The 22,119-nt window shown below is 33.7% G+C and overlaps 1 protein-coding gene across 1 annotated transcript in view; it reads right to left on the reverse strand.

Annotated features, from left to right (window-relative positions):
- The window catches only part of TACR3 (tachykinin receptor 3), a 61,639-nt gene that overhangs the window by 24,934 nt on the left and 14,586 nt on the right, over positions 1-22,119 (reverse strand). The window contains exons 2-3 of the mRNA XM_027102818.1: positions 12,451-12,639; positions 10,549-10,699 (exon numbers count right to left, since the gene is read on the reverse strand). Coding sequence (XP_026958619.1) covers positions 10,549-10,699; positions 12,451-12,639 — 340 coding nt within the window. The remainder of the gene's footprint in view (positions 1-10,548; positions 10,700-12,450; positions 12,640-22,119) is intronic.

Consider the following 22,119-nt stretch of genomic DNA (forward strand, 5'->3'; position numbering starts at 1 on the left):
GCTCCCACAGCAGGTCCAGGTGCATGACTACTGCAGTCCTGGAACCTGACCTCAGTAGATCTGCACTGGTGGCCTGGTGAAAACAACACCTGTGAGTCACCAGGACCATCTGCCAGCATACCCAGGGTTAAGGTGGGACTGACAGCAGTGCCAACAACAGTGTACTTTATGAGCCTGCACAAAGCATGAAAGGGGACACAACAGAGCACACTCACAGGTGAACAACCCCAGAGGAGGAATACTCAGAGGATTCTCTCCCAGTGGGAGTACTTCAATCCTGCCTACCTTGCATCACAGATCAGAAACACAGCTAAGAAGCATATCTCAGGGCCTCTACTTCAACAACTAGGGAGCACACCATACCCCTGACAGGGCAGTGACAACCACAGAGCAAAGGGGAGGCCCAGCTCAATATCCAACTTACCCACCAGGGGGCAGAAACCAGAAGCAAGAGGAACTGTGATCCTGCAGGCTGTGGAAAGGATACCATAAACACAAAAGTTTAGACAAAGTGAGTTGACAGAGAAATCAGTTGCAGATGAAGGAGCAAGATAAAAACCTACAGAACAACTAAACGAAGAGGAGATAGTCAATCAACCTGAAAAAGAATTCAGAATAATGATAGTAAAGATGATCCAAGATCTCGGAAAAAGAATGGAGGCGTGGATTGAGAAGATGCAACAAATGTTTAATGAAGACCTAGAAGAACTAAAGAACAAACAAACAGAGATGAACAATGCAATAACTGAAATGAAAAATACTCTAGAAGGAATCAATAGCAGAATAACTGAGGCAGAAGAATGGATAAGTGAGCTGGAAGACAAAATGGTGGAAATCACTGCCATGGAACAGAATAAAGAAAAGAGGACAGTCTCAGAGACCTATGCGACAACATCAAACACAAGAACATTTGAATTACAGCAGTCCCAGAAGAAGAAGAGAAAGAGAAAGGGCCTGGGAAAATATTTGAAGAGATTATAGTCAAAAACTTCCCTAATGTGGAAAAGGAAATAGTCACCCAAGTCCAGGAGGCACAGAGTCCCATACAGGATAAACCCAAGAAGGAACATGCCGAGATACATATTCATCAAACTAACAAAAATTAAATGCAAAGAAAAAATATTAAAAACAACAAGGGAAAGCAACAAATCACATACAAGGGAATCCCCATAAGGTTATCAGATGACTTTTCAGCACAGACTCTGCAAGCCAGGAGGGAGTGTCATGATATGTTTAATGTAATGAAAGGGAAAAACATACAACCAAGAACACTCTACACAGCAAGGCTGTCATTCAGATTCAATGGAGAAATCAAAAGCTTTACAGACAAGCAAAAGCTAAGAGAATTCAGCACCACCAAACCAGCCCTACAACAAATGCCAAAGGAAGTTCTCTAGGCAGGGAAAAAAAAAACTTCAAAGAGACCACAACTAGAAACAAGAAAATCACAAATGGGAAGGCTAACTGGTAAAGGCAAACATACAATAAAGGCAGGAAATCATCCATAAAAAATATAATATTAAAGTCAGCAACAGTGAGAAGAGAAGTTGGAAATGGGAATTGCATTTGAAACGAAGAGACCAGCAACTTAAAACAACCTTGTATATATATATAGACTGCTTTATCAAAACCTCATGGAAAACACAAACCAGAAAACTACAATAGATGCACACACACAAAAGAAAAAGCAGCCCAAACACAACACTAAAGATGGTCATCAGATCACAAACGAAGAGAACAAGAGGAAAGGAAGAAAAAACACCTACAAAAACAAAACCAAAACAATTAAGAAATTAGCAATAGAACTACATATCAATAATTACCTTAAATGTAAATGGATTAAATGCTCAAACCAAAAGACTTAGACTGACTGAATGGATACAAAAACAAGGCCCTATATAGGCTGTCTACAAGAAACCCACTTCAGACCTAGGGATACATACAGACTGAAAGTGAAGAGATGGAAAAAGATATTCCATGCAAATGGAAATCAAAAGAAAGCCAGAGTAGCAATATTCATATCAGACAAAATAGACTTGAAAATAAAGACTGATACAAGAGACAAGGAAGGTCACTACATAATGATCAAGGGATCAATCCAAGAAGAAGATACGAAATTGTAAATATTTATGTATGCAGCATAGGAGCACCTCAATATATAAGGCAAATGGTAACAGCCGTAAAAGGGGAAATCAACAGTAACACAATAATAGTGGGGGACTTTAACACCCCGCTTACACCAATGGACAGATCATCCAGACAGCAAATTAATAAGGAAACATAGCCTTAAATGACACATTAGACCAAATAGACTTAAATGATATTTACAGGGCATTCCATTTGAAAGCAGCAGAATACACTTTCTTCTCAAGTGCACATGGAATATTCTCCAGGATAGATCACATCTTGGGTCACAGATCAAGCCTTGATAAATTTAAGAAAATTGAAATCATATCAAGCACCTTGTCTGACCACAACACTCTGAGGTTAGAACTCAGTTACAGGAAATAATCTATAAAAAACACAAATACATGAAGGCTAACCAATATGTTATTAAATAACCAATGGGTCACTGAGGAGATCAAAGAGGAAATCAAAAAATACCTAGAGACAAATGACAATGAAAACATCGATCCTAGATCTATGCGACACAGCAAAAACAGTTCTAAGAGGGAAGTTTATAGCAATACAATCTTACCTTAAGAAACAAGAAAAATATCAAACAAACGACCTAACCTTATACCTAAAGCTACTAGAAAAAGAAGAATGGAGAGAACCCAAAGTTAGTAGAAGGAAAGAAATCATAAAGATGAGAGCAGAAATAAATGAAATAGAGACAAAGAAAACAGTAGCAAAGATCAGTGAAACTGAAAGCTGGTTTTTTGAGAAGATAAACAAAATTGATAAATCTTTAGCCAGACTCATCAAGAAAAAAAGGGAGTGGTCTCAAATCAAAATTAGAAATGAAAAAGGAGAAATTACAATGGATACCACAGAAATACAAAGATCATAAGAGACTATAATAAGCAACTATACACCAATAAATGGAGAAATGGACAAATTCCTAGAAAGGCATAACCTTCCAAGACTGAACCAGAAAGAAATAGAAAATATGAACAGACCAGTCACAAGTACTCAAATTGAAAGTGTGATTTAAAAACGTCCAACAAACAAAAGCCCAGAACCAGACGGCTGCACAGGCAAATTCTATCAAACATTTAGAGAAGAGTTAACACCTACCCTTCTGAAACTCTTCCAAATATTGCAGAGGCAGGAACACTCCCAAGCTCATTCTACAAGGCCACCACCACCCTGATACCAAAAACAGACAAAGATATCACAAAAAAAGAAAATAACAGGCTGATATCACGGATGAACATAGATGCAAAACTCCTCAACAAAATACTAGCAAACAGAATCCAACAACACATTTAAAGGATCATACACCACGATCAAGTGGGATTTATCCCAGGGATGCAAGGATTCTTCAATATACGCAAATCAATGTGATACACCACATTAACAAACTGAAGAATAAAAACCATATAATCATCTTAATAAATGCAGAAAAAGCTTTTGACAACTTTTAACACCAGTTTATGATTAAAACTCTCCAGAAAGTGGGCATAGAGGGAACTTGCATCAACATATTAAAGGCCATATGTGACAACCCTACAGTTAACATCATACCCAATGGTGAAAAGCTGAAAGATTTCCTCTAAGATCAGGAACAAGACAAGGATGTCCACTCACCACTTTTATTTGGCATAGTTTTGTAAGTCCTAGCCATGGCTATCAGAGAAGAGAAAGAAATAAAAGGAATCCAAACTAGAAAATAAGAACTAAAACTGTCACTGTTTGCAGATGACATGATACTATACATAGAAAATCTTAAAGATGCTACCAGAAAAATACTATAGCTCATCAAGGAATTTGGTAAAGTTGCAGGATACAAAATTTATACACAGAAATCTCTTGCATTACTATATACTAACAACAAAAGATCAGAAAGAGAAATTAAGGAAACAATTCCATTTACCATCACATCAATAAGAATAAAATACCTAGAAATAAACCTACCTAAGGAGGCAAAAGAACTGTACTCAGAAAACTATTAGATACTGATGAAAGAAATCAAAGATGATACAAACAGATGGAGAGATATGCCATGTTCTTGGATTGGAAGAATCAATAATGTGGAAATGACTATATTACCCAAAGCAATCTACAGATTCCACACAATCCGTATCAAATTACCAATGGCATTTTTCACAGAATTAGAACAAAAAAAATTACAATTTGTTTGGAAACACAAAAGACCCTGAATAGCCAAAGCAATCTTGAAAAAGAAGAATGGAGCTGGAGGAATCAGGCTCCCTGACTTCAGACTACACTACAAAGCTACAGTAATTAAAACAGTATGATACTTGCACAAAAACAGAAATATAGATCAATGGAACAGGATAGAAAGTCCAGAGATAAACCCACGCACCTATGAATACCTAATCCACGACAAAGGAGTCAAGAATATACAATTGAGAAAAGACAGTCTCTTCAATAAGTGGTGCTGGGAAAACAGGACAGCTAGGTGCAAAAGAATGAAATTAGAACACTCCCTAACACCATATGCAAAAATAAACTAAAAATGGATTAAAAACCTAAATGTAAGGCTGGATACTATAAAATGCTTAGAGGAAAACATAGCCAGAACACTCTTTGACATAAATCACAGCAAGATCTTTTTTGATCCACCTCCTAAGTAGTGAAACTAAAAACAAAAATAAAATATGGGGCTTAATTAAACTTCAAAGTTTTACACAACAAAGGAAACCATAAACAAGAAAGGAAACAATAAACAAGATGAAAAGACAACCCTCAGAATGGGAGAAAATATTTGCAAATGAAGTAACTGACAAGGGATTAATCTCCAAAATATACAAACAGCTCATGAAGCTCAATATCACAAAAACAAACGACCCAATCAAACAATGGGCAGAAAATCTAAATAGACATTTCTCCAAAGAAGACATACAGATGGTCAAAAAATGTATGAAAAGATGCTCAAGATCACTCATTACTAGAGAAATACAAATCACAACTACGATGAGGTATCACCTCACACCTGTCAGAATGGCCTTCATCAAAAAATCTACAAATAATGAATGATGGAGAGGGTGTAGAGAAAAGGGAACCCTCTTGCACTGTTGGTGGGAATGTAAATTGGTACCGCCACTATGGAGAATAGTATGGAGGTTCCTCAAGAAACTAAAAATAGAACTACCATATGACCCAGCAATCCCACTCCTGGGCATATACCCAGAGAAAACCATAATTCAAAAAGAAACATGCACCCCAATGTTTATTGCAGCACTATTTACAATAGCCATGATATGGAACAACCTGAATGTCCATCAACAGAGGAATGGATAAAGAAGATGTGATACATATATACAATGGAATATTACTCAGCCATAAAAAGGAATGAAATAATGCCATTTGCAGTGACATGGATTGACCTAGAGATTGTCATACAGAGTGAAGTAAGTCAGAAAGAGAAAGACAAATATCGCATAATATGGCTTATATGTGGAATCTAAAAAAATGGTACAGATACACTTATTTGCAAAGCAGAAATAGAGTCACAGATGTAGAAATCAAACTTATAGTTACCAAGGGGGGTGAGGGAAGTGGGATGAATTGTGAGATTGGGATTGACATACACTACTATATATAAAATGGACAACCTGCTGTAATGATAACCTACTGTATAGCACAGGAAACTGTACTCAGTGCTCTGTGGTGACCTAAATGGGAAGGGAATCTGAAAAAGAGTAGATATATGTATATCTATAACTGATTCACTTTGCTGTACAGCAGAAACTAACACAACATTGTAAAGCAGCTATACTCCAATAAAAATTTTTTTAATTAATATAATCATTATCGCCAATAATTAACACCCATTTATTGATCACAAAATACATGTGTTGACATCTAGCAAACTGATATAGAAAACCCTTGTAAAAACAAAAGTATATGCATGGTGTAAATTCTTTTTACTAACATGAAATTTTTGTTTACTGGAATACTATATCAATAATCTATAATGGGGAGAGTCCTATATTATTTTACTAGTGTCAGGGCTAAGAAATATTTTTATTTAACAAAATATGGAAAACTTTCAAGAACAGTTTCATTTATTCAGCAATAGATAAGTAGACCTCATTTTTGGTCCTGAGGATATAATATAATCCTGAAGACATGAACTTTGTCCTGAAGATTCAGACTAAAATCTTTCCTCTCTGTACTGGGTCTAGGGCCAGAGTATCAGGTTGGAACTCGGGAAGCCTAATTTCCAGAACTAGTTCTCCGTTTAAAGTTTTTTGACCTTTAGCAAGTCACATCACATGACTTCATTTTCTTATGTATAAAATGAGAATGCAGCTGATTCACAAAACTTTATTCTTTCAATTATTTATTAATTCACCATCCAGAAATCATTATGCTATGCACTGAGGAGACAATAGTGAGTACAGCACTTCTCTTGTTCAGTAGTCTACAACAGATTTAGGAATTTACCTGTGATAAAATGCCCCACATTTCTTAGGGACATTACCAGCCATCATTTTAATTTAACCTAACCTAATTTTAAAGTACCTTATTCTTTCCTCCTCTATTTTTTTGTATACTCTAACAGTACTTGAACTTATTTTTAAATGAGGTTTAATTATAAACTGAAGAATTGTAAATGGATATTAAATGATATATTGTTGTTGAGATAAATGAAATTTCAATTATTCAAACTGTCTAGTTAAGACTATTTAAGTCTACATTAAGAACTACTTAAGCAAGGTAAAAGAGCTTGAGTTTCCTGATTTGTTAAAAATGGAAGAAAATAGTTTCCACTAGGCTTACCTCCTGGGGATATTGTGAAGATTAGTACAGTCTATGTATGAGAATATACATATATATATATATACACATGTATATACACATATACATGTATATGTATACATGTATATACATGTATATACATATATATGTGTATATATATGTATATATATATATATATATATAAAATATAAATACTCAGACGTAACGTATCCTTCTGAAACCTGGTCCTTTGAGCAAGTTCTCTAAAAGAACTCAACTCTAAAAACTTTCGTCCAAGATTCAAGTCCAAGTTCTGCTACATATTAATTTTGTGAGTTTGAGATTCAATTTCATTTTTATGTAAAACAAGAAAAAATCACATAGATACTGTGAGAATTAAATAATATTCATGTGAGAGTTATTTAGAAACTGTGACTCACTGTAAAATGTAGGTCAATATTATGTTTAAAAAGATAAATGGCCAGTTTTATACCTCTTTACTATTCTACCACATGATGTCTTCTTATCTTCACAGTACTGGCATATATATTCACAGTAAAGTGCCTAAAGTAATGGGTACCATTTACTGAGAACAGTTCTATGTGCCAGGCACTTTTTGAAGTACTTAACAAGTATTGCCTCATTTAATCCCTATACAACCACATAGTATATGCATTATTATTATTTTCATTTCAGCTTATAGGGATTGTAACCTCTCTGAGGCTCAGATAGGCTATATTCCCCAAGGTACGTGCCAGAGTCAGCATTTGAACTTGGCACACTGAATAAGAGTCTCTGTTCCCAGTCATTACATTAAATTGTCTAAGAGTAACATAAAAGAATGCCATTTGTTTATCCATTCATCAACCCATTCTATATTTCTCTGAATATGTATTTTCCAATTCTCTCAAAGTTTAAATATAATCTAATTCCATAAACAAAAAATCATTTTTAACTAAACAAAATGATTTTATGAATTTTTATATGTAAAAATAAACAAGAATCACTGAGAAAATTCTGGGAAAAAAAGAGTAAATAGAGGTGAAGAGTTGCCCTATCAGATATTAAAGTACATATAAAGCTTCATTAATTTAACCAGTATGGTGATAATGCATGAACAGCCAGATAAAACAGAGTAGAAAGGAGACTGAGTCTCAAACACATTGGAGAACTTAGAATATGATAATTGTATCATTTTAAGTTAGTGTTGAAAAAGATGGGTTACTCAATAAATGGAGGTAGATATAACAGGAAAACATCTAGAAAATAATACTGGAGTCTCATTCCACAACTTACATAAATAAACTTCAGCTACATCTAAATTTTACACAAACATATTATGAAACCACTAGAAGAGTTTGATTTAATCTAATCTATCCATATAAAGAGTGATTTTATAAAATCGACAATAATTGATACTATTCTCACAAGGGCATGTTCTGAAGTATTCAGAATTGTAAGATAGTGGTCCAGGTTCATTCTTTTATATGTTGCTGTCCAGTTTTCCCAACACCATTTATTGAAGAGACTGTCCTTTCCCCATTGTATATTCTTGGCTCCTTTGTTGTAAATTTCTTGAGCATATATGTGTGGGTTCTTTTCTGGGTTCTATTCTGTTCCACTGATAAATGTGTTTGTTTTTATGCCAATACCATACTGTTTTAATTACTATAGCTCTTTAATATAGTTTGAAATCAGGAAGCATTCTGACTTCAGCTTGGTTTTTCTTTCTCAAGATTGGTTTGGCTATTCAGTGTTTGTATGTGGTTCCATACAAATTTTATAATTATTTGTTCTATTTCTGTGAAAAATGCTATTAGAATTTTGCTAGGAATTGCATTGAATCTATAGATTTCTTTAGATACTATGAGCATTTTAACAATATTAATTCTTCCAATCCATGAACACAAAACATCTTTCCACTTATTTGTGTCTTCTTCAATTTCTTTCATCACTGTCTCATTGTCTTCAGTGTACGGGTGTTTCACCTCCTTGGTTAAGCTTATTCCTAGATATTTTATTCTTTTTGATGCAATTGTAAGTGTTATTGTTTTCTTAATTTCTCTTTCAGATAGTTTGCTATTAGTGTATAGAAATGCAACAAATTTCTCTATGTTGATGGTGTAGCACTTGTTATTGATTTCATATGCTAAACTTAATTTTCCTTTGAGAAATCCACATTGTGTAAACTTGGTTGCAATCTTCCCTGCACCTGTAATTGCAGCATGAGAAATATTAATGGGTAATCCATAGAGGAATCTTTTCAAGTGATTGCCACGCACTAAAGGGCTGCAGATATTTCCTCCTAAAGTGCTATCTTTTCTTATTTTTCGAAAGGAATAAACACTTCCACTTCTCAAGTACTGTAGCAAACTAGAAAGGAATACACAGAAACTTTTCTAGGCTTTTCAAAATAATTCCTATCCACTGCCACTTAGGAAGAAGATTTAATCAAAGCAAGTGACATTTGCGATCAATGCAAAGCTTAGAGGTAGGCGGTACACCTGATTGCAAGTTGTATCCCCGGTGGGGTAGAAGTTAGAGAGAGGGAACGAACAGCTATTAGTTTTCTTTACACTTCACTGCTTCAATTAGAAGTATTTCATGATAATATTATTCATATCTGTTATAAATTTTAGGTGTTTTTTGACTTTGTTTTGATTTTAGTTATTTTCCTTTAAGACAATGGGGTTTTGAAATACCCAGTTGGATAAATTTTCATTATATCCTGATGAATTAAACTATTTATATAATTTCAGAAGTATAAAAAGCATGTGTGTTCTAATGGTGTTCTTTGATTTATCAGCCAAAATACAAACTTTTCTCAAAATATCTTAATGAAAAATACTTGGTAAAAAATTAGGAACTTCTATATAAAAGTGCTTACAATATTTATTTTTCTTTGTTGGGGAAATATTGTGTTATACATGACAGAAACTTAAAAAGATAATTTCATGGTTTTTGACTTTAATTTCCCTAGAAAATCTACTACTAAAATGTATACCTGAATGATAATATACATTTTTTTAAACACATTTATTTATTTATTTATTTTTGGCTGTGTTGAGTCTTCATTGCCATGTGCAGGCTTTCTATAGTTGCGGCGAGTGGGGGCTACTCTTTATTGTGGTGTGCGGGCTTCTCATTGCGGTGGCTTCTCTTGTTGTGGAGCACAGACTCAAGGTGCATGGGCTTCAGTAGTTGTGGCACACGGGCTCAGTAGCTGTGGCTCACGGGCTCTAGAGCACAGGCTCAGTAGTTGTGGCACACAGGCTTAGTTGCTCCGCGGCATGTGGGATAAATGAAACTTCTGAAAGACTATATAGTACATCAGAGGCATTCTGTTCAATAAAGGACAAAGATAGCTAGAGCTGCAGAAGTACAATCCACTGGGACTCCTACAGTGAAATTTCAGAAGTTTCACGTGGTGTAATTAAGAATACTCTGCAAAAGGTAATAAAAAGTCTTTCTGTAAGGAAGTAACAAAATCCCAGACTGATATTGTACATGGCCAGTGGCTTATAGAAGATAAAAGGAAAGTAAAATTAAAAGTTGATTAAAAAAAACAGGAAAAAAGTAGGAGTCAAGCATCAAATCATATTATATTAAAATGCCATAACTAGGTTTTTTCCCTTCTCTTCACACAAATGCTGGATAAATTATATGAAACAGTACCTTCCTTTTAGCCTTTAGCTGCTCATGATACTTGTCACAGGTGTCCCCTGGGATCTCTCCTCCCCAGAGAGTGATTCCAACAACGGTGTATGTGATACCCATGATGAGCAATGGGAAACAGTACACCAGTATAATAACAATAATATGGTAACTGTAAGAAATAAGAAAAATATATGCTGAAGAGTATATTGGAATGAAATAGTAAGACTTTGAATTCATTCCATTTTAAGTCATAATTGAACATGCCAAAGATTATTCCCACATTTTCTCTAAGTCCTCATTTCACAAACCCATCACAATATTATGTTATTGTCACTTACAATCATCCAGATGCTACCAGTTGATCTTTGTCAATCTTTACTTCGTGTATGAAAACTATAGCTGAACTGTAGTGCTCATTTAAACTACACACGTTCTCCCTTGCATAGAAGCTCAGGATGAATGCCTTTTCTCTGCTTGGTAGTCATTGAGCTAACCTAATTAAATGTATAATCGGAGGAAAAGAGATGGGACATATTAAACTGATGAATTGACATATTTTCTCTTATGTAAAACTATTACATATATCCTACAACATCAGTCATATTTGAAATAAATCATTCTTCAACCAAATGAAGAAAATGTAACTAGATGCTCTGAGTCACACTGGCATTTTTCCAAAGTCATGGTACATTTTGATTGCATCATTAAATTTGGTAAATAATATACAGGTGTGTTAGTCACATCAAAATTATTATACTATAAATTATAACTAAATTTTGGGATTTCATAGCTTTCAATAAAAATTATCAGGATGCAATTAGGGAGGACTAGAAGGGCAACCAATAACATAATAGCCAAATTAGAATTTGTATAAACTTTTGGGTGGCTTCTACTATCTTATGAAGGCTTTAAAGTAATTAAAGAACTTGGCATGCTAGTCTTCTCAATCCCAGGTTTTTTTTGTGTTTTTTTTGGTAAAGGGAATCTTAAATCTTCTTGATTTCTGTACCCTGATAGCTTATTAAGTATTAACTAAGTCAATGGAGAATTAAGTCAACAAATAATTTAATTTTATTATTTTGATTAAATAAATTTTGTTATCATACAACCTAAGAATTATTAATAGTATATAATGGATAGATACAGTCCTCAGTTTAATAACTGCTGCCTGCTTTTCCTTTAATAAGTACTTCTTAATGTTTTTCTTTAAAAATCTGCACTCTGAGTAGAGCAGAGTTTGATAAAATGGCTGCTTTAAAAGATGATCACTGTATTTGCATCATTTGTTATTTTTAAAGGAAAAAATAGTTCACTAAATAAGAATTTTTTGAAATAAAATTTAAATGGTCAGCATAAAAACCAAAATGCAAACAATTGAACAATTATGTTTTTTTAATTTGCTTTTCTTAAGGTGGGTTCAAATTATGAAATATCAGATTCTATCATATAGCATTCCTATTTCCTTTCTAACCTAGTGCTTAAGTTTCTTTAATGCTAAAACAAAGGAACACAACCTAGAACCTACTAAGACTTCCTTTCCCTTCAGCCAGGCTTCTTAAAAGAGCAATCTGCACCTTTGGGTTTCAGTTCCTCCCTTCTGGCTCATTTCTCAGTGGATAACAACCTGGCTTTCCTTTGCACTTTCATTTCCAGTGATCTTATCAGTTCCTCCAGAAACGCTCCAGAGCTACCCCACATAGAGGTCTTCACATTTTTCCAGTTAGAAACCTTTGTAACTTATACAAACGAATTGACTATATCATATTGTAGTATAGTATTTTTACGTGTCTCTTTCCCAAGTAATGTGTGAGCCCTTGAGGGAAATGTCTATGGCTTAACTATGTAATAGTTGCTCCCAACCTGTAGTTCATTACGTGTTCAACACATTTAGTTGAAAATTGTAATAGAGTGTTAACTTACGTGAAATGTTGTTTGGGACCTTCTGGCCATTGCACATAGCAAAGAGTACGGCCCGGCATGACTTTGGTTTTGGAGTAAAGACACTGAGGGAAGGCAAGTAGAAATGCTAGAATCCAAATGCCTCCAATGACAATCTTGGTTGCAGTGGCAGACAGTCTGGGCTTCAAGGGATCAATAATGGCCATATACCTATATAAAAACAAGCAAAACCATTTTGTTGGCTATCTTGTTAATGGAGTTTAAAATGAGTTTCAGAGGAGTTTCCAGGGCCAGGGTTATCTCTCTTCTGGTAAACAAACTGAAAAAGATTTTGCTTGTATAAAGGCAGCATAGAATAATTATGGCATAGTGTTAGGAATCAGGCAGATCAAGGTTCAAACCCTATCCTGTCACTTATTTAACTTTTTGAACTCCATTATTTTTAAAATAGAAATAAGAACCCCCCCCCTTAGTGGTGAAGTAACGATCAATAGAAATAATGTAAGTGAAAGGTATTGATTATTTGCTGCTGTGCCTAACACATTATCAGAACTCATATGTCTGCTGGATGGAATTGGAAAGATGCGTATTAAGTGCTTAAAAATATGAATTCTGTACCCCAAGACCTCCATTTTTCTTATGTATGTTTAACTTTTTAAAAGAAAATTCAAGACAACTAATATGGATAATGTCTACGTGATTGACAAAATGAGGAATCCCTCAGAAGGATATTGTCAACATAGCCATTTAAAAGCATCCAGAGACAAGTTCAGGGTTTAGATAAGGATGAATAAATCAAGTTTGACTGAGGCTATGCTTTCCTATTACCGCTAAAATTGAATTCATACTGTATCATATAAATCTCCATAGTATTTATCTATGTAACTATATATAACATAATTGTTATAGGAAAATATATTTAAGGCTCTAAAATATTTACATATGATTTTTAGAGTGCAACTTTTTTTTTTTTTTTTTTTTTTTTTTTTGCGGTACGCGGGCCTCTCACTGTTGGGGCCTCTCCCGTTGCGGAGCACAGGCTCCGGACGCGCAGGCTCAACGGCCATGGCTCACGGGCCCAGCTGCGGTGGGATCCTTCCGGATCGCGGCACGAACCCGTGTCCCCTGCATAGGAAGGTGGACTCTCAACCACTGCGCCACCAGGGAAGCCCTAGAGTGCAACTTTTTGAGAAATTAGAAACTGTTTGAATATGGTAACGGAAGTCAAGCTTTATGCACTTGGTAAAATAGTAAGAATATGTCTGGGAGAATTAAATTCCAGTTTTAAATTGGGTAAAATGGCTAATTGCCAAATTATGGCTAATACTCAGAGTAGAAAATAACATACACCAAATGAATTATATTTTGGCATTTCTATCAATAAAACACATTCTTATTTAATTGTATTATTTTTACTATCGGCCATTTTGTGTTTCTCAAATATATTTTTATGTATGAAAAATTTTCAAAGGTAATATTTTTATCAAAGAATGAGTATTACTTAAACCAAAAACATTTAATCTTATGAATGTAACTATTTCAAAATAAGGGTAATTCATTAACTTGTTTACTGCTCTTTGCTTTTGTAACTATTACGCAGAATTAGATCTTCAGTAGATATATTGGAACTTATCTACCTACTATTCATAACGTTAACTTTAGTTGTAATTTACTTAAAGAAAGTACTCTTAATTTATTATGTATGACAGCTATTAGGCAAAAGTGAATGTTAGATATGAAAAAAGTAATCAAAATGGTACCTTGGTTTAGGGAAATAAAGTGAATCATACAAAGAAAATAAAATACACATGTTTGAAACTGAAAATTGTTTAAAATTCACCTCTCATGCTTATGTTGGTAAAGATAATAATAGCAACATATATTGATTGCTAAGCATGACTAGACAACTTATTGCACACAATATATATACATATATATACATTTAGTATCCAGAAAAATTCAATAAATCAACTAATATTATCCTATTTTACAGAAAAGAAAGCTGAGGCTTAAAGATTAAGTAAAGTATTTAAAAATGTCCCAAATGGTAGGAATTGGAATTCTAAACCAGTTCTGCCAATCCTCAAAGTCTACGTAGGTACAGATTATGGCTTTGAATATAACCACTCGTTTAAGGAATTGTGGGAGAGAAAGAAAAATATATAAGGTAGATGACTTGAAGAGAATCAGAAGTCGCATCTTGTCTCTAAATTCAAAAGCATTTATGTGCAATATTAAAGACGAAAGTCAAATATATAAAGGCAATAATTGTGATTGGTCATTTCTGTTCCCATTGCGATGGACTATAAATCACCATAGCATTTCTCTCATTACATTGAACTGTTACTTTATGGTGTTTCCAGAGTCAGACACAGTACTTATCAATAAATTTTGTTGTACTGAACTGACTATTTCTCAATCTTATCATAATCTTTGCTTTTTCGCTTGCCTGGAAATTTATGAATGCTATTTGAATATTTAGACAGCTGATTTTTTGAGACTGTAATGAGAAGTTGAGTGATGTGAGCAGGTTTAGAGTCTTGTACAGCTACTACAGCATGGACAATTCAAAATAAACTACAAATTTCTTATTGATTTTTTTGTCAATTAGTTTAATGTTAGAGAAATTATTTCCTGACAGGTAGAATATTGTTTTAGTTGGATTGTATGGAAACAGTCAATTTATGTTCTCACTAACTAACACTTTAGTGAAAGTAGACATTTTGAAACTTCAAGCTGACATTTTTGTCATTTCTGGTCTGATCTATTATTCATTCATTCAGCCAACATTTCTTGGATGTCTACTGTAGTATCCCAGATACTGTAGTAATACAACAATGAGAAAAAATGACCTTCACAGAACTCACAGTCTAGTGAAGTAGATAGATACTAATCAAATAATCTCACCAATAAACATAAAATTACAAATATAATAAGTGTTACAAAGGCAATGTTTATGGCTGTGTGAGTGCATTTACTGGGGAAAACATTTAGATTGTGAATCAGTCTTCCCTAAGAAAAGCATTCTGGGTTGAAACTTGAAAGGGTGACTAGGCAAGGTACAGAAGGGTGAGCGTTGCAAAGATTTCTGGGGGAACAAACAACATGTGAAAAACTCCTGTGTTAATGGTGGTTTTTTATGGGTTGAATTGTGTCCCCCTAAAAAAGGTACATTGAAGTCCTAACACCCAATATCACAGAAGGTGATCTTATGTGGAAATAGAGTTTTATATAGGTAATCAAGTTAAAATGAGGTCATTATGATGGGCCCTAATTCAATATAAGGTGTAAAGGAGAACTTTGGAAACAGAGAACCACACAGAGATTGCCACATGAAGATGGAGGATTGAGTGATGTATCTACAAGCCACGGAATGTCAAAGACTGCCAGCAATCCACGAGAAGTTAGGAAGGGGCAAGGCAGAATTTCCTCATAGGTTTCAGAGGGAGCATGGCCCTTGCCAACACCTTGATTTCAGACTTCTAGCTTCTAGAAATGTGAGACATAAATTTCTGTTGTTACTCAGTTTGTGCTAGTTTGTTACAGTAGCCCTAGGAAACCAATTTGATGGGTAAGGGTGGGTGCATTGTGCACTTGAGGAACTAAGGGCTAATGTAATTGAAATGCTGAAAGTGAAGGGGGAAAGTGATTTGAAACGAAGTTGTAGTTCAGGTTATAGAATTTTGTCCTCTGGAAAGTAATTGAGGTGATTCAATCAGGAGGGGAGAGTAATCAGATTTTAGTCTGGAGAATGGATTGAAGGAGGGAAAGAATGGAAGGAAGAAGATAAGTTACCTCATTATTGTTTTGGTTTGGATGAGAGATGATTGCTGCTTGGAATAGAGTATTACCACTGGAGATTGAATTACATTAATGATTGAGGAAAATAAAGAAATGTTGAAATATTGTAGAAAGGGAGAGCCAGTTGACCAAAGAGGTAGGTAGAACTTCCAGGCACTGCTGAAGACCAATTTGAAATTGGTGATTAGGAATTCACTGTGGCATCAACGTTTCCTATTCTGTGACTCTCTCCTGGAATAATAATTTTCTCAACAGTAAGCATGAAAAAAATGGATCCTTAGGGTCAAATAAATACCCTCTGGACCTTGAGAAGAAATTATCAAACCCAGGATACAATCTCTCTCAAATGAGTGTCAGTACTTTATTCTTCCTTTAAAGAAATATATATCTTTGATATGATCACACTCGATTTTCCTAGGTGTTTGTCTGAGCTTCTCATTACCATTTTTCCCCACCAAATAGATTCTCAAATACGTTAGAGTCTCCTTACTCTGACTGTTTCACAAAGAATAGCTAAGATTGGATTCTTTACTCTTCCAATTAGCATAACACCTAAACAAGTTTTAAAGTCACTTTTTGTTGTCTTTCATAGAGGAAGAAATTCTCAGAAATATCCATCAGAAGCTCACATTATAATGCCATCTTTTATTAGTTTTCCTTTTCACTCTAATACAGGACCAATGTCCTTTACCATGTACTTCTTTTCCTGACATAATTGAAGGGGTCTTTTTCATCAAAAAGATGATGTCTTTTGCAAAACAGAATTTTTTGACATAACTTTACTGCTCTCAGTAAGTAAGCCTTTCCATTTTGTAATTGTTCTTGGTATATGGTATAATTTTTCCTTTTGGTAGCATTTTTATTAAGCTCTGTTTCTGGATCTTTACATGCTTATATACATTTAAAATTTTTGGTATAAAGAGAGTACAGTCTTCAGATGTTTATTTGATTATATTAAGTAATATTTGCCTGAAATAATATAGATTTTACTGTTTTCCAGTTTGCTTCTGGCCATAGTAGACATTGTTTTAGTCTGTAAATTCAGGATCCTATAATCTGAAGTGAGGAGATGAAGCCCTAGGAAGGAGCACTTGGTAAGAGATATGTATACAGCTGGAGACTTAGCCAGTTTGCAGCAATCCTGAAAGGCAAGAGTGGTAGATATATCCCAAAGGCACTCTCCTTCTTCCCATCCCCTCCAGAGGTCTCGCATTAGAAAAAGCCAAGAAGAGACCCAAGAGTGAGGGACCCTATTGATACAGTCAGTCTACAGAAGTAGTCAGCCTGGTGGGGAGGGGCAGAAAAAAGAGTAGAATAGACAGTGAGTAGATATGAATTGAAAAATGGACATTATCCAGCTCAGATAATAATTTCATGTTTTTCACATGCTAGTTTCCTTGCTGAAGTGATTTTTCTTTTGCTTCATATGTTATTCTAAAGTTGTATGACTGGAAAACTTCTAACCATCCTTTAATTTCCACTCAGATTACAGACTGATCACTGTAGATTCCTTCCCTCTCTCTGTGCAGAGTTAGTTTTTACCTCCTCAGTGCTGCAACAGCATTATGCTCATAATGATTTTAGCTCATTGGAGGTATGATTTATTCTTCTCTGTGTTCTGTAGTACCTAACAAAGTATCTATAGTAGTCAACATCATTGTTGAATAGTGACTGCAAATAGTTGTTGAGTATTTGGACAGATGGATGGGTGAATAATTGTTTACAAATAAAAACTTAAGCGTGTACACAATTTTTAAAAGGAATAGTTTTCTTAACTTTGCTAAATGGGAATAAACATAGCGTAGAGTATGATTATGAGGTTAAAATGACATTACATAACACAATGTATTCAAGGAGACTTAGGCAATATCAGGCACAGTAGACACTCAACCTAAATCACTCTAAAACTATATTGAATAAAATGAAATTAACACTTGAGAATTTAAAAAATGTTGCTGTGGTAAGCTCGAGACAAAAATAAACAAAGATAACTTATTTAATGTGGTTCTTAGCTAGTTGTGATCAGAGTAGAAAGAAAAATAAGTTCACACCAAAATTCTGATCTAAGGATTAAAAAATAACAAAACTTTTTTTAATATTGTTATAACTTTTCAACAGAAACTGTTCCATCAGGGTAGTGCATTATAGGTTATTTCTCTTTCAAATCTCTCCTTTTAGAAGAATTTCTTGTATGGAGAGTACTAAGGTCTTTTATGTAACATCAGTCAGGGCAACTAGTGCTCAGTGGTTCAATGATTAAATAGAAATGTTGCATGTTATACTTGGAGACTCTGTAAGTTCTTTGGGTGCACTAGGAATTAATTTCCTTCAGTTTTGTTTAATATGGCCTATACCATATTAAACTCCTTTTTGAAGTGGCCTGTGGCAGTTCCACTCTGTTATCCTTAAACTCAGAAAGATGATGTTGTCCATCAAGCAAAAGGAGTACCCAATCTGCAGGTATTTAAGTTGTGATGATGTAAATGCTTATTTAACTGTGCAAATGGAAGAAAGAAGGTATAGATAACCTCTAAACTGGGATAATAATACATTATTGGATATATACTTAGATAATAAATATATTCATAGCATCTAGGATAATGACTGCACATATTTGGCACCTGATACATATTTATTGTATGACTAAATTAATGAATGAATGGAGGTGATTTTTAAAATTGTTTTTCTGTCATTTTCTATCATTGAATAATTTGTGCTCAAATTACCTTAATAAGGTATCATGAAAATATAATTAAAGAGAAAAATCAGACATGAAAAAAAACAGTAAACAACAGCAACAATAACAACTACAAAAAAAAGAAAGAAAGAAAAGAAATAAAAGGCATCCAGATTCAACAGGAATACTGTCTTTATTACTGACAGAAGTAATACTGTTTTTATTAGCAGATGAAATGATCTTCCTAAGGAATCCACAATACCCCAAACCCATTAGAATTAATAAGTTCAGCAAGGTCACAGAATACAAGTTCAATGAATTGTATTTCTATATACTAGTTATGAACAATCTAAAAATGAACTTCAAAAAAGTCTATTCTGTAGCACCAAAAAGAATAATTTAATAAACATAGGAAGAAATTTAATAAAAGAATTGAGACATACATTGAAAACTACAGCGCATTGTTGAAACAAATTAAAGAAGACCTCAATAAATGGAGAGACAGTCCATGATCATGGATTGGAAGACTCAATATTGTTAAGCTGACAATACTTTCCAAATTGACTGAAAAATTCAACAGAATCCTTATAAAACTTCCTATTCTAATTCCAGAATTTAAAAAACTGATCTTAAAAATAATTTGGAAGTACAGACCTTCTAGAATAGTCAAAAAATTTGAATAATAAAAACAAAGTTGAAGGACTTATACTTTCCATATTTCAAAATTTATTACAGGGCTACAGTAATCGAGACAGTGTAGTACTGGCATAAAAATAGACATGTAGATCAGTGAAGCAAAAATATCAAGAGTCTGGAAATAAACACTTACATTTATGTTCAATTGATTTTTGACAACTGTGCCAAGGCAATTTAATGGGGGTAAATTGTATTTTTCAACAAACAGTGCTAGGACAATTAGATATCCACATACAAAAAGATAAATTATATGGTTATCTCACACCACACATAAAAATAATCTCCAAATGTATCACATATAAATGTGAGATCTAAAACTATAAAACTATCATAAAAAAACATAAAAATGAATTTTCACAACCTTGGGATAGCTAATGAATTTTTAGAACTGACTACAAAAGCACAAACAATAAAAGAGAAAAATGATATGCTGTACTTCATGAGAATTAAAACTTTTTGCTTTTCAAATATGCAAGGAAGAAAGTAAAAAATGAAAATAAAAAAAGAAAGTAAAATGACAAACCACAGGCAAGGAGGAAATATTTGCAAATAATATGTCCAGTAAAGGAATTGTGTTCAAAATACACAATAACTCTCACTATTTAATAAGAAGACATATAACCCAATTAAAAACAGAGAAAACAATTTCAAGTCTATGCAAAAGACTATATGTGATATAAAATGATTCCATTTATATCAACTTCCAGAAAAGTCAAATCTGTAGCAGGAGAAAATAGCTTAGTGGTTGTCTAGGGCTGCACGTAGAATGGGGAGTGACTACAAAATTGGAAGTGAGGTTTCTTTCTGAGGTAATGGAAATATTCTAAAATTAAATTGTGTTGATGGTTACATAACTAAAAACTTACTAAAAATCATTAAATCATATACCTAAAATGAGTATATTTTATGGTATGTAAATTATAACTCAATAAAGCTGTTAAAAATAAAATCTTAATAGTAAGAAAACAAACAATCCAATTTAAAAATGGGCAAATGGCTTGAATAGGCACTTCATCAAAGAAGATGCATTAATGACAAATATGCACATGAAACTTGTCTAATATAAATATCCATTAATGAAATGTGAATTAAAAGCACATCAAGATGCACATTAAAATGGCTAAAATTAAAACAAAAATACTGACAATACCAATTGCTGATGAAGATCTGGAACAAGTAGAACATTCATACACTGTTGGTATGAATACAACATGGTATAGCCACTGTGGAAAGCAGTTCCACAATTTCTTATAAAGTTAAATATACATTTACCAAATGACCCAGTATTCCCACTTCTACTTATTTACTCTAGAGAAATGAAAACTTGTTTTCACACAAAAATCTTTAATGGATGTTTATGATCTATGAATAGATCATAATTGTTCAAAACTAGAAACAACCTAAATACCCTGCAAAGGGTGGATGAACAAATAAACTTTGGTGCCTCCATACAAAGAATACCCTCAGCAATAAAAAACGAGCAAACTTTTGATACACTCAACAACTTAGATCTCAGAGATGTTATGGTGAGTGAAAATAGCCAGTCTCAAAGTTCACATATTGTATGATTATATTAATATGATATTTTCCCCAAAAGACCAGACTACAGTGGAGCAAGATAAATCAGTGCTTCCCAGGTTTTAGGGCAGAAAGCGGGTGTGAATACAAAGGTATAGCATGAGGGAGTTTGTTTGTAGTAATGAAATTGTTTTGTGTCCTGATGGTGGTGACTGTTGCATGAATAGATTCATGCATTAAAAATCCTAAATCTGTACATCAATTAAAGTCAATTTTAGTACGTGTTAATTTAAAAATTAAATAAAGTTATGTAATTAAAATTTACATTTCCACACATCATGGGATCAAATTTGTGACTTCTAATCATATTGGACATTCTTGGTGTTAAAATATTTGTGTGAAAGGGGTTACCATGTAAACACTAACCAAAGAAAAGATTGTCTAGAGACTGCCATATAGAGTGAAGTAAGTCAGAAAGAGAAAAACAACTATTGTATATTAACGCATATATGTGGAATCTAGAAAAATGGTACAGATGAACTGGTTTGCAAGGCAGAAATAGAGACACAGATGTAGAGAACAAATATATGGACACCAAGGGGGGAAAGCTGGGGGTGGGTGATGGGATGAATTGGGAGATTGGGATTGACATATATATATACTAATATGTATAAAATAGATAACTAATAAGAACCTGCTGTATAAAAATAAAATTCAAAAAACATCACAAAAATTAGGCTTTAAGGCATGAGGTGTTACTAAATGTAAAGAGGGACATTTCATAATGACAAAAGGGATAAATTCATAGGAAGGCATAACAGTACTAGATTTGTATAAATATTGCTTCAAGATATACAAAGCAAAATGGACAAAACTAAAATGAGAGATACATTCCCAATCATAGTTGGGCTATCACACTTTTCTCAATAACTGATAGAAGAAGACAAAACAACAACAAAAACAACTAGTAAAGATAAAAAAAGATTTGAACATAACAA

This window comes from Aethalodelphis obliquidens, unplaced genomic scaffold (assembly GCF_003676395.1).
Source record: "Aethalodelphis obliquidens isolate GAN/ISIS:26980383/991018 unplaced genomic scaffold, ASM367639v1 scaffold6, whole genome shotgun sequence".
In the NCBI taxonomy this organism is placed as follows: Eukaryota; Metazoa; Chordata; class Mammalia; order Artiodactyla; family Delphinidae; genus Aethalodelphis; species Aethalodelphis obliquidens.